Source organism: Pelodiscus sinensis, chromosome 2 (genome assembly GCF_049634645.1).
Source record: "Pelodiscus sinensis isolate JC-2024 chromosome 2, ASM4963464v1, whole genome shotgun sequence".
In the NCBI taxonomy this organism is placed as follows: domain Eukaryota; kingdom Metazoa; phylum Chordata; order Testudines; family Trionychidae; genus Pelodiscus; species Pelodiscus sinensis.
The window spans coordinates 223,221,011-223,233,238 of NC_134712.1; the positions used below are offsets into that span (position 1 = coordinate 223,221,011).

A 12,228-nucleotide genomic window follows, 5' to 3' on the forward strand; every position below is an offset into this window, starting at 1 on the left:
GGGCAGAAGACAGGTAGCACCAGCGGTTCGTTGCAATGCCAGGAGGTAAGACTTTTTGGTAAGAACTTTGGATGTGGTCAGAGGACCTCCCTGTCCTTATGAAAAATAGTAAAAGATGGGTCGGACATCAGCATCCCCCCAATTTCACTTACTCTTCTGGCTGAGGTGAGTGCGACTAATGTAGCAACTTTCATTGAAAAGTGCATCATTGAACATGTGGCCATAGGTTCGAATGGTGTATGGGTTAAGGTTCATAGTACAAGGTTTAGGTCCCAGGCTGGGACTGGTGTTCTAACAGGTGGAAATGTGTTCTGGATGTCCTTTTGGAACCATTTAGTCATGTGCTGGGCAAAGACCGATTTGTCCTTAACAGGTTGGTGGAATGTGGTTATGGCTACGAGGTGTACCTTTAATGAGCTGAGGCCTGAATGTTATAGATGTAAGAGGTACTCTAGTATAATCAGCCAGAGGAATCGCGAATGGATCTGCCGATCTGTGGTTCGCCCAGAAGAAGAATCTTCGCCACTTGTACAGTTAATATTCTCTTGTTGAGACGGGGAGGGAGGCTGGGTGGAAGGAATATTGGTAAAAGGAATGCAGTATCCCACTCTTACGACTTCTAGCATCCACTTGTCAGTCATGATGGTTGACCATTTGTGGAAGAATGGTAGGGTCTCAGAGAGGCTGACCAGGAAGACCTCAAGGACGTCAGCTACTTTAAAGAATTCTTGAAAAGAATGGAATCCATCACCCACCATAGTAGGCAGTGGCATAAGGGTGTCGTCAGAAGAGAAGGAGGATATGTGGGTTGCTGGGTGAGAGGAGGCTGATGATTCCTCGTCACTGGAAGCAATCTCCTCCTCCACTTGGTACGGTGACCTGTCAATGGGTGGCAGGGATGATTCTCTCGAAGCAGGGGCTGTCGTCATGAACTGTTGACCCTGTAACTGGTGTTGAACCCGATAAAATTCCCATGGGTCCCAATAAGGCCAGTTGGGGGAAGTGGTATGCGAGGGGTCAGCCATTGTAGAAGTTGCTGCTGAGCAGTGTTGGTGGTTGAGGCTGTTTCGGGGAAGAATGTCTTGGAGAATGGGTACTGACCACTGATTCTTCTTCATCGTCACTCAACAAAGGCGGTGCCAAATGTGGAGTAAGCAAGCATAGGAAGCTGTCCGATGCAGGGGTGCCGTCAGTGCTGAATAGAGGTGTTATGGGCACCAAGCATACCCATAGCTCCTCCTCCATGGTGAATGGTGTTGGCCCTGGCATATGTGGTGCCAAAGGAAGCTGGGGTGGAGCTATAGCTGCAGTCTGCGGTGTTGATAGTACCGAGTGAGTGGGTGTTTGTACCATATGCTTATGGTTCCTTGGTGCCAGAGGTGGCATGGGTGTGTGACTTCGCCTTCTTCGGTGCCGGTGGTGCCATGGTTGTAGCTGGCTTGATTTTTTTCCTCTCTCAGTGCCAACATATGCACCAGTAGTGCCAATGGAGCCAATTTTGCTAAGGCATTGCCTGAAGGCTTCGGAGGCTTATGTAGGTCCTTTGACCCTTGGGAACCGTTGGTACCCTGACGGTCTCAGAGCCTTCCTGTCCGGAACCCTGGTAGGCGTTGAAGCAGGGGGCAGTTTAGGTGCTTGCTCCTATTTTTTGAGGGAGAGTCACCTTTTCTGGAGGAATTGGACCTCTTGCTATTCTGGTCAGAGGAAGAGTCCCTTAAGGAGATGCTAGCCAGCACTGACTTTTCAGACATGGCCAGCGGTGACAGGGGAGATGAATATTCCAGATCTGAAGCCGGCCTCACCGTGTTCTCTAGTGAGAGAAATTTCAATTGGAGCTCCTGTGCCTTCCTTGTGTGAAATGTGAGCTCTTTGCAGTGCTTGCACTGTGCTGTAATGTGTGCCTGGCCAAGGCAGCTCAAGCACATGTAGTGACTGTCAGACGGGGATAGAAAGCCTGCAGAAGAGGCAGCATTTGAAACCTGGAGAGCCAGGCATCCCAAGGATAGTAGGACTGTTAAACAAAAAATTGTGGTCTAACATAAAAAAAATAATTTTTTTATTGAAAAAGAAAAATCTTAAATCTAACTGACTACCAACAGAACTAACTAACTGGAACTGGAACAATATTGAACTAGCAAGCGAAAAACGAGAGCAACTATGGTTCCGACTGATGCAGATGGCAGTAGAGAAGGAACTGAAGGGACAGTTGCTGCGCATGCATGGTAGCGGCACTGCATGTGCTGTCTGCCTTGCATGTGTGGCACACCGAAGGGCATTGCTATTGTAAATCTCCATCTAGAGGTGCAACAGCACCAGAAGACCTAAGGTGGAGCACCCACAGGGACACTCCTCAAAGAAGAACTGTGCGTATCCTGTTCTCCTCTATCCACTAGCACAAACCTTAACAATACTACAAAAGTACTGTATGCCACAGACTGAACACCATAACCTCAGTCTGCTTCCTCCGCACTTGCCTTTAACAAACTCTCAACACTATGAGTTGTGGATATTTGGTGTAGTGGTATATTGTATTGGAAGGAGGTAGTTTGATAAAGGGGATGATAGAAAGCTGGCATCCCAAAAGTGCAGACTTAAGGATGTAATGCATGGTATATGGTGCATAACAGTTATGGTAATGCTAAGGCATGTTCATTTTCTTGGGTGGGAGAGAGAAAGGATAGTGTTTCTAAGAAAAATATAGCTTGCTTAGGATTTGTAAAAACACCTTTCCTTTAAATATCAATAAGCAATTGTGTTGGAACAAACATGGCGAATATAACCTCTCTTACCATCTACTTCCATTGAGGTTTTCCAATTTTTTTTAAACTTCCACATAGAAGTCAGAGGTTATGAAGCATAGTGGAAAAGCCATGTGGGAATGGTTTTGTAGTAGGAGGAAGTTATTAAAACCAATTCCCAAAGCTATGAATATTTCCATTGACTTCAATGTTGCTGTTCCAGCGAAACAAATAAGTAGTCAATGAAATGAAACTGAATCTATCGGAGCTTCTTCAAAGATAGGAGAGTGGATAATCATATTTGCCAAATAAAATGTGAGACCTGCACAATTGTCAGAGAACTATTTTTCAAATTCTAAGACCACATGCTAACAAAAATAATTTAAGTTATTTGATAAATATAAACAAATAGCACTGCCTGAATAATTCATAGTACATAATTTGACTCAACCTCTTTCTGTTCAAGAATCCTCCATAAAGATCTTACAATGTATTGATTTTATTAACTGTTTGAAATTATACACCAAACACTTTCTGCTAATATTTCCTGGTCTATTGATTGATGGTGAAAAGTTAATTGAATGAGTTCAATATACTAAATGCAATATGCTCTGGTTAATTCAAACTAGATACACACATCACACGTAGTAATGTTTCAACCAAGTCATGGAACAGACAGTATGTGGCTGATTATCTTTAGTCATCATGAAAATGAGGTCCACTTTGCTCCAAAAATAATTAAGAATGAAGTGATTCATTAATTAGAATCTCTCAATTCAAGAACATGATACAGGTGCTTCATGGTCTACATTGACCGCCTATCGCCTTCAAGTGAGTTTAAGATGTAGCTTTTGACTTAAGTGTTAAATGGCTTGGAACTTGCCTATTTAACAGATCACCTCTGTCCTGTAGAAAGTGCATAGCTGTAGTCACTGAAGGTATATGAGCTAAATTCCTTCCCATTTAAATATGAGGCGGCTCCTGGTAGAGTCCCATGGAAGTTCCTCAATTTATTGAATCCACTTTCCTCTTGGTGAAGATGAACGTCATTAGTCAAATTTGAACCAGAAACCTACAGATAGACTTAAAATGTTGAGGAAACATTCTGAATATAAATGTTAAACTCAAATATATTACAGAATATCTTCCTTCTCAAGGAGCTGGAAGAAAAATGGGAAGCTTCTTCTGATTAAAGGTGTTAGAGTGTACCTGATAAGTTGTGTAATCGCATAAAAATTTAGCAGTTCCACGACTATTAGATAGTCTCCGAAGGTGGGGCTGATATTTAAATTCAAATTTAAATGAAAAGTTTTGCTTAAAAACAAAAATTCAGAAAGTTTCAATGGGCTCTCCTTTCTTAGTTTAAATCGGCAATTCTTAAAGTAGTAGAAATTTAGCAGGTCCCAAAAAGACAGGAAATGTTTGTACCATCATTTCACCAGGCTAGAAATCTAAAGTCCAGGTTTAGCAAGTGGAAATTCAGTAGGAGACATCAGTGTATGTCAAGATGAGATAAAAATGTAACTAAATGTTACTGGAGTGGTAATTGTGAAGAAGAGTAAAAGATAGTTACTTGTTCCATAACTGGTGTTCTTCGAGATGTGTTGCTCATATCCATTCCACGTTGGGTGCGTGTGCTTTCAGCAGTATCACAGAATTGGAAAGAACCTCAAGAGGTCATCAAATCCAGTCCCCTGCACTCATCCTTATCTATAGGTGAGCGGCTCTGGCACTCTCCGGAGAGGAACGGCATGGTAGAGTTAAGGAGCACCACCCACTCCCAACACCCTGTTACTTGCTAGAAACTGCGAGAGTGGGGAAGGAGGGTAGGTCATGGAATGGACATGAGTATCATACCTTGAACTACAGTTATGGCACAGGCAACTATTTTCAATTCGAGTGCTTGCTCATGTCCATTCCATGTTAGGCAACTCCTAGCAGTACCAATGGAGGAGGGCAGGAGTTCATGGTCACGCAGATTGTAATATAGCTCTGTCAAATCCAGCGTAATTTCTGACCTACTATGTGATGACATGAGATGTGAACATGAGGACAATGGACCATATTGTGGCTTTATAAATGTGAACTAGGAAGGTAATTGAAGATGCCTGCGTTCTACTCGAATGGGCTCGTAGTCAGCTAATAACAGGCCCTTATGTAACAGGTGGTCCAATTGGTAATGCTCTGTGTGGAATCCTATACACTGTTGTGATGAAGAAATGGGTTGATTTGTGGAAAGGCTTGGTAACTCTAAGCAAAAGGCCATGCCCTACAGACAGCCAGGGCATACAAATGCCTGTCCTCCATGGTCTTGTGTGGTTTGGGTCAGAGTACTGGCAGGAATATATCCTTGTTCACATGGAACAAGGACAACACCTTTGGCTGGAAGGCCAGATGGGGCTGCAGCTGGACCTTGTCCTTATAAAAAACTGTGTAAGGCAGTTTTGAGGTCAAGGTCTTGATCCTGAAGACTCATCTCACCAACATCACCGCTACTAGGAATGCAACCTTCCAGGACCAGTAGAAGAGAGAGAAGAGTAGGCTGGATCATCCACACTGACAGATGCACAGACTTGAGACTGAAGTGTAAGAGCCAAACAATCTAGAGATAGTAAGCCCAGATGGTTGGGAAGGTGCCAGGCCAGGCCAGGCCCACTGCCATGCTCATGAGTGTGCTGAACTAGTGTTGATGAGACTTTGTTAGGGCAATCACGATAACCCATGCTTTGCGTCTCTTGATCATTATTAGGATCTGGCCGATGAGAAGGATCGGCGAGAACACGTACATCAGACCCTCTGTCCACAACAGAATGTAGTCAGAAAGGGAGCCTGCCAGGGGCAAAACTGATGGTACTTTCTGTTTTGCCTGGTGGCAAACAGATTTACTAGGGGAATTCCCCACCTCTGGAAGATCACCTGGGTCACTTCCGAGTAGAGCAACCACTCATGGTGAGAGGAAAAGTACCCGCTGAGTTGATCTGCTAGAGCATTCCTGACACCTGAGTGGTGACCTGCCTCGAGGAGGATGCAATGACTGTTGTAGAAGTCCCAGAAACGGGGTGCCATTTGTCAGAGCGCCAACGACTGTGCTCTCCTTTCCTGTAGATGTAAACCATCATGGTCATATTGTCAGTCAGGACTCTCACATGCCTCCATGTGGTCCAGCAGACACACTCTGGCAGTTGTCAGGGGAAACATGGATATTCACGTGACGAGGTCCATCAGGAACTGGAACCTGTGTAGCAGCAAGAGTGCAATCACGAGTCCTTTCAAGAGGACTAACATGTACTTTTTGTTGTTGACCAATAGCCCCAAGGAGTGGCACAAAACTTGCAGTTGGACCTGCTTTGGAGCTGCTTTTGACTAGCCAGTCTTCAAGTTACAGGTAAATCTGGATACCCTGGTCGCCTGGCTTAGTCCCAGGTGGGACTAACAAACAAACTACTGTTAAGAGCTAAATAACTATTTACTAATTCTACAAGGAGTAAGGGTCCTACAGACAAAGCATAAAGCAATACTAGTCAGAGTGGCGAATGTTCCATGCACCATCACTGGTGGCAAGAAGGAACTGAGAGTGGGAGGAATGGGTGGCATCCCTGATACTGCACCTTGCAGATGCCACTCTAGAGGGCCTCAGAGCCACTCCCCTATGGATACTGCTGAGGGAAAAAATTCTGGCACAGGTACATATGGCAAGCACCTGCACCTAATATGGAATGGATCTGAGTAGGCAAAGAAGAACGATAACTTCTATTGCAAAAGTGCATATTAAGAGGACAGGACTGGGGCACTGTCAGGGAAGGAAAAAATATTGGCTCCACACTAAATATTAGATCATAAGAATGACCATACTGAGTCAAACCAAAGGTCCATCTAGCCCAGTAACCTGTCTGCTGACAGTGGCCAGCACCAGGTGCCCCAGAGGGAGTGAACAGAATAGGAAATCTTCAGGCAATCCCTCTCCCGTCACCCATTCCCATCCTCTGACAGAGGCTAGGGACACCATTCCTGCCCATTCTGGCTAACAACCATTGACGGACCTAACCTCCATGAATTTATCTAGTTCTTTCTTGAACCCTATTAAAATCCTGATCTTCACAACATCCTGGCAAGGAGTTCCATAGGCTGACTGTGCACTATGTGAAGAAAAAAATTCTTTGCTTGTTTTAAACCTGCTACCTATTTAATTTGGTGACCCCTAGTTCTTATGTTATGGGAAAAACAACAGAACCATTGGTAGCATAAAGGCAGAAGGAAGTGGGTAGGTAGAATAGTGGGAAGGGTTAGCACAACCTCAAGCAATGATGAGGGGAGTGGCAATAGGTAAGAGTAAAGTTATGCTAGAACAAAATGCTATTACCTATAAACATGCTTTTCCTATAGCAATGCAATACTCTAGCCATTGCTTTTTGTGAGGACAGAAAGCCAAGCACCCAGAATTATCATCAGGTTGCAAGTGCTTCTTCTAACACTGCAGGGTTCTGTTAGCTTTCCAAATTTGCTCTTTACTCTGCTCCAATGTTCTGCATATATATTAATGTCTTCAGATCAAAACAACTAGAAGAAGAGAAGCAATACAGTTAAGTGAAGATGGCTAGGGTTGGAGGTATAGCAAAAGTACCACCTTGATATTAGCTCTTTCTGGTTAGTAAAATATGAGGTGAGAAGAAAAAAAAAAAGAGACAGGAAGTGACACATGCCATGAGACTATGTTCAAATAACACAAATGTTACTGAAGTGCCTTGCTCAAGTGGTTCAGCTGGATACAGCAACACCCATCAATGCTGTCCAGCCATACACCTCCTGCTTTTACTGAAGAGGCCCAATTATACTTAGCCTCCACAACTTCGCTGGTGGGCATGTGCACCAGTAGGAAATAGAACAAGTAGAAAGGGTAGAAATGTGATGTGTAAAGCCATATCAATTTCATGGTTATATAAAATGTGTCACGGACCATGAAATAAGCCCTTCCCCATAAAATCTGGTTTCCCCTGTGCTACTGGGAGTGCCCCAACCAGGGACTACTAGCTTGGAGTCCCATTTGAGCTAGGGAGGGACAGGATTTGTCCTTCTCCTGCAAGCCTCTTTCAGAGGGCAATCAGATGTGCCTCAAGGTGCCCTGCCCAACCCATGAGCTTCTTGCAGCAGGACAACAGCCCCAAAGGCTCCTGAGCCAGAAGAGGCTTCCAGAGCTGGAACTGGATCCATTCTCCCCCATTCTGCTGGGTTTAAAACCATCTGTGATGGTTCCCCACCCATGTTTTATGAAGTTTGGCTTATTAACATAAATATGCACAACTCAAAATTGCTTTCACCAAAATACCTTATGTAACCTATCTACTAATGTTAGTCTGCTGAAACTGCATAGCCCATTTTGATGTACAGTAAACTTCCAATAATCCAGCACCTTTAGGACCCAGGGGATGCCGGATTATCAGATATGATGGACTATCGGAAGGGGGGTTATGAGGGGCTGGGGTAGGGTGGAGGGGCTGCCACTCCAGACCCCTCATAGCCACCCCTTCCGATAGTATGGCTCTGTCCCAGGCATCCCCGATTCAGCCGCTGCTGGTCAGTTTCAGCAGCGGCTGAATCGGGGACACCTGGGGCAGAGCAGTTGAGGTGCTGCTGGGTTGGTCTGGTAGCGCTGCCCTTCAGCGCTGCGAGACCAACCCGGTAGCACCCCAGCTGCTCTTGGGGACGCCTGGGACAGAGCAGCTGGGGTGCTGCCGGGTTGGTCCTGAAGCCGAGGAGCAGCGCTACTGGACCAACCCAGCAGCACCCCCAGCTGTTCTGCCCCAGGTGTCCCCGATTCAGCCGCTGCTGAAACTGACCACAGGCTGATTCCAGGAAGCCCGGGGCAGAGCAAAGCAAAAGGATGAGAACAGATAGACAAGTACTGAGAACAGAGACACAAAAAAGGTAAGGAGAGAGGTACTGCAAATTACAATAAATAAGAAAAAAATAGAAAAGAGGAAGAAAACTCTCTTGCTGTCTCAATATACTCCACATCAGATGAGGAACTAGCAGGCATCTCTTTACTAGCACTTTGCTCCTGGTTCCCTTATTAAATGCCTAAGCAGACTTTAAACCCCAATTTTATTGTCAGAAAACAATCTCCTCCAAAAACTAAACAAATAACTCACCATGTCAACACAAAGGTCTATAGCTCTTGCACTTGCTCAGTTACACCACTGACAATCTTAGAATCAGTAAATGCCTGTCCTGCTCTTTCTTAATCCTAACTAACAAGGACGAGAGAAGTCTATTTCCTACCTGAATGAACAGGCATAGTCCCTCAAAGAACAAGCCAATGATCATCTGTGGGCAGACTTCTGCCCAAATGCAGTTTTTCCTGCTCATAGCTTGAGGAGCTATGAATAGGACTTCACAGGTATTTTGATAGTGAACCTACCTGAAAGTCTTGATCATCTATTCCAAATCTCTCCCTCAGATTGCGGAAAACCATTGGACAATACTCCTTAAATTTGAAATGACTTGGCATGTTTTCTCTGAAATAGAATGAAAAAAACAGTACATTTTCAATTAAATAAGCAAGCCAATAACATTTTTGTACAAAATAAAGACAAAACAGACCTAGAGTCCATCTACTCCAACCTCTATCAGTTTAGGATTGTTCCCAAACGATTTTTTTCCTCTTTTATAAACATACACAAAGGCATAGTAATCAGTTGTATGAGGACTGGATGAAGTCCATAAACACCAAATTTTGACAAGTCTTCACATCTGTACTCAAAAAAGTGAAACTGTTTCCCTTTTGCCCTACTGCTCTGAAGGAGAAACCTTAAATTGGATTAAACAAGTATTCAGCTATGACACCAAAAACCCCAAGAAACATCAAAGCATCTACAAAACATGGACTCTTAATGATGGATTAGTTTTAAAATCCTACAATTAACCTTCCTTTTATACTCAGAAAGAGTAATTGCTGGTATTTTTGTTTGAACTTTGCCACGGATTAGACGGTACAAAATAATGAAATCATTCCACTTTCTAGACTATTTTTAGCCTTCATTTCATCTTTATAAAAGTTCATATGATAGGTTTTATATCTGAAACACACAATGAGTAATATATAGTTGGAAGATAAATGCTTGTAGTCATTATCTTGCTAAATCATGCTAATAAATGATAAACTGTGGAATTAGTTGGAAATTCAACAGAATGAGATAATACTGTCAACATTTTGTATGATTTCATACCAAGGATTATAAAAAGGTGCACATTCTTTATTTGGCTTTGAAATACTCCTTATACCCCTATTTATACTTATTCATAACTTTTTTTGGTTTAAGATAGCAAAAATAACTGTAATAAATGTATATATAAATCTAAACAAATATTTCCATAATAAAGAGAACAATCATTTTCTATGTATAAGACATCCACAGATAATAACATGCCATATGGCCAAAGAGTTCTACTCAATATGCCAGGCTGTTGCTTTTTAGAATATAGCAGATGGTTATGTTTATCACAGGATTACCTTAATCAGCAAAACTTTACTTCTATTCATTGAAAAATCATAGAGTTTACAGAGTTTGGTAAAATATTGCTGTCAGGAGCTTTATTCCCCTATGTAAAGGTTTGTTACTTGCACTTACTTGTTGAAAAGGTGATTGTCCACCTTTATCTTTGAATACGCTTTGAAATCATCTGGCATCAACATAACAGGGATTTGAACATGGCTCAGTTCATTGATCTAGAGAGGAGGAAAAACAAACATTTTAGCTTTGCTGCTGCTTTACAAATACCCTCTCCACATGACTTAAAGGCAAGGATGGTACATTTAATTTTTTTAAATCTGGTTAAATTGCAATTTCAGTTTTGCTGCATAAAAATTTAATGATTTTTCAAAGCTGCGTGTGTCAAGTTTTATCAATAAATGTGGCACAGACTTTGAATTATTGTTAGAATGACTGATGTAATCAGTTGGCTCTTCATTTTTGAAAAAATTACTGTCTCTTTAGTTAGGAGCCCAGCTATGTTAAAAATATGCAGTAATTGCGAAGAACCACTAAAGCACTCTTGGAAAGTACTTCTCAAGACTGTTTATTAGGATGTGAAATCAAAGTAGAAACCGTGTTTAACTCAAAAAATGCTGCTCCTGTTTACTGAACAGAGCCACTTTTGTATTCCAGATCATTTGTTAAAGTTTTGCCAAATTTCATACACTAATTACTACTTTCCCTTACAGCCAATGAATTAAGATTTTCTCTCCATATGTGCTTCAGCTGCAACTATAATGAAAATAGATGCCTTGATGTAACATTTCTTCTCAAGCAGTTTCTCACACTCCACCCTTCAAACACCTCAGATTAAGTATTATTTGCAATAAATATTTTAAGGACTACAGGCAGTCCCCGGGTTACGTACAAGATAGGGACTGTAGGTTTGTTCTTAAGTTGAATTTGTATGTAAGTCGGAACTGGTACATATTGTAGGGGAAACTCTAGCCAAACATTTCTCCAGAGCTCAGTTTTATTCTCCCACACCTCACTTCCCTCAGTCCTTTATTCTCAAGCTGAGGTGTCTGCTGAGAAAAGCCACTCCGCGTCTCCCTGGTCTGCTGGGGGGAAGCAGCTAGTGCGGGGTTGCCTCACCCCGTTTGTAAGTAGGGATCCGATGTAAGTCAGATCCATGTAACCCGGGGACTGCCTGTATTACAAATCAGTTTGAATGGAATTTCCATTACTGTCTGATGGGTGCAGTAATAACAAAAGCTGTGAACACAGATAATGAGATGGCAATAATATTGATTTAAGCTGAAGCCATGGCCTAGAGATAGCACAACAAGCTGTAATGGTTCTGGGTTGTCAGAGCCTGTTAATACTGTGAAGGCAAAGTGCTCGGCTATGGAGCTGAAATAGGACAGAGACATGCTTTGTGTAGCTTTCTGGAGTCATCTTCAGTCATGTCAGGAGTGACAGACTGAATAAGCATTAAAAAGTGACCCCTAAGATCTTAGGACATCCAGGAATCCAGAAGGTCTTTAAAAACAAAACAAAGATCTGTATTTAAAATGTGCTTTTGTTTCAAAAAGGGTAATGGCTCCTTATGGGTTAACTCTAAAATGTAATTGAATAGAAGCCCTTGTTATAATGAAGAATGTCAAGATAAAGTATTAAATTACAGCAGTGTAAAATAACAAGGATTACAATTAAATCCCAATTCATTTCCTGTACTGAACAAAACTGCCAATGCTGATGTATTAACAATTCTACCAGCTTTTACTGTCAAATCTCAAAAGAGCATACTACTGATGTTCGTAATAATTCCAAGTAAAAACAAAAAAGTGTGCATTATTTTACAGGTAAAATCACAGTAATACCTGGGGCTGTCAATTGATCACAGTTAACTCACATGATTAACGAAAAAATAATTAATAAATAATTGTGGCCAATCACACTGTTAAACAGAATACCAAATGAAATGTATTAAGTATTTTGGATATTTTTCTACGTTTTCA

The 12,228-nt window shown here is 42.2% G+C and overlaps 1 protein-coding gene across 1 annotated transcript in view; it reads right to left on the reverse strand.

Moving 5' to 3' along the window:
* The window catches only part of PIP4K2A (phosphatidylinositol-5-phosphate 4-kinase type 2 alpha), a 208,592-nt gene that overhangs the window by 93,050 nt on the left and 103,314 nt on the right, over positions 1 to 12,228 (reverse strand). The window contains exons 2-3 of the mRNA XM_075922509.1: positions 10,364 to 10,461; positions 9,154 to 9,250 (exon numbers count right to left, since the gene is read on the reverse strand). Of these exons, the coding sequence (XP_075778624.1) occupies positions 9,154 to 9,250; positions 10,364 to 10,461 (195 nt within the window). The remainder of the gene's footprint in view (positions 1 to 9,153; positions 9,251 to 10,363; positions 10,462 to 12,228) is intronic.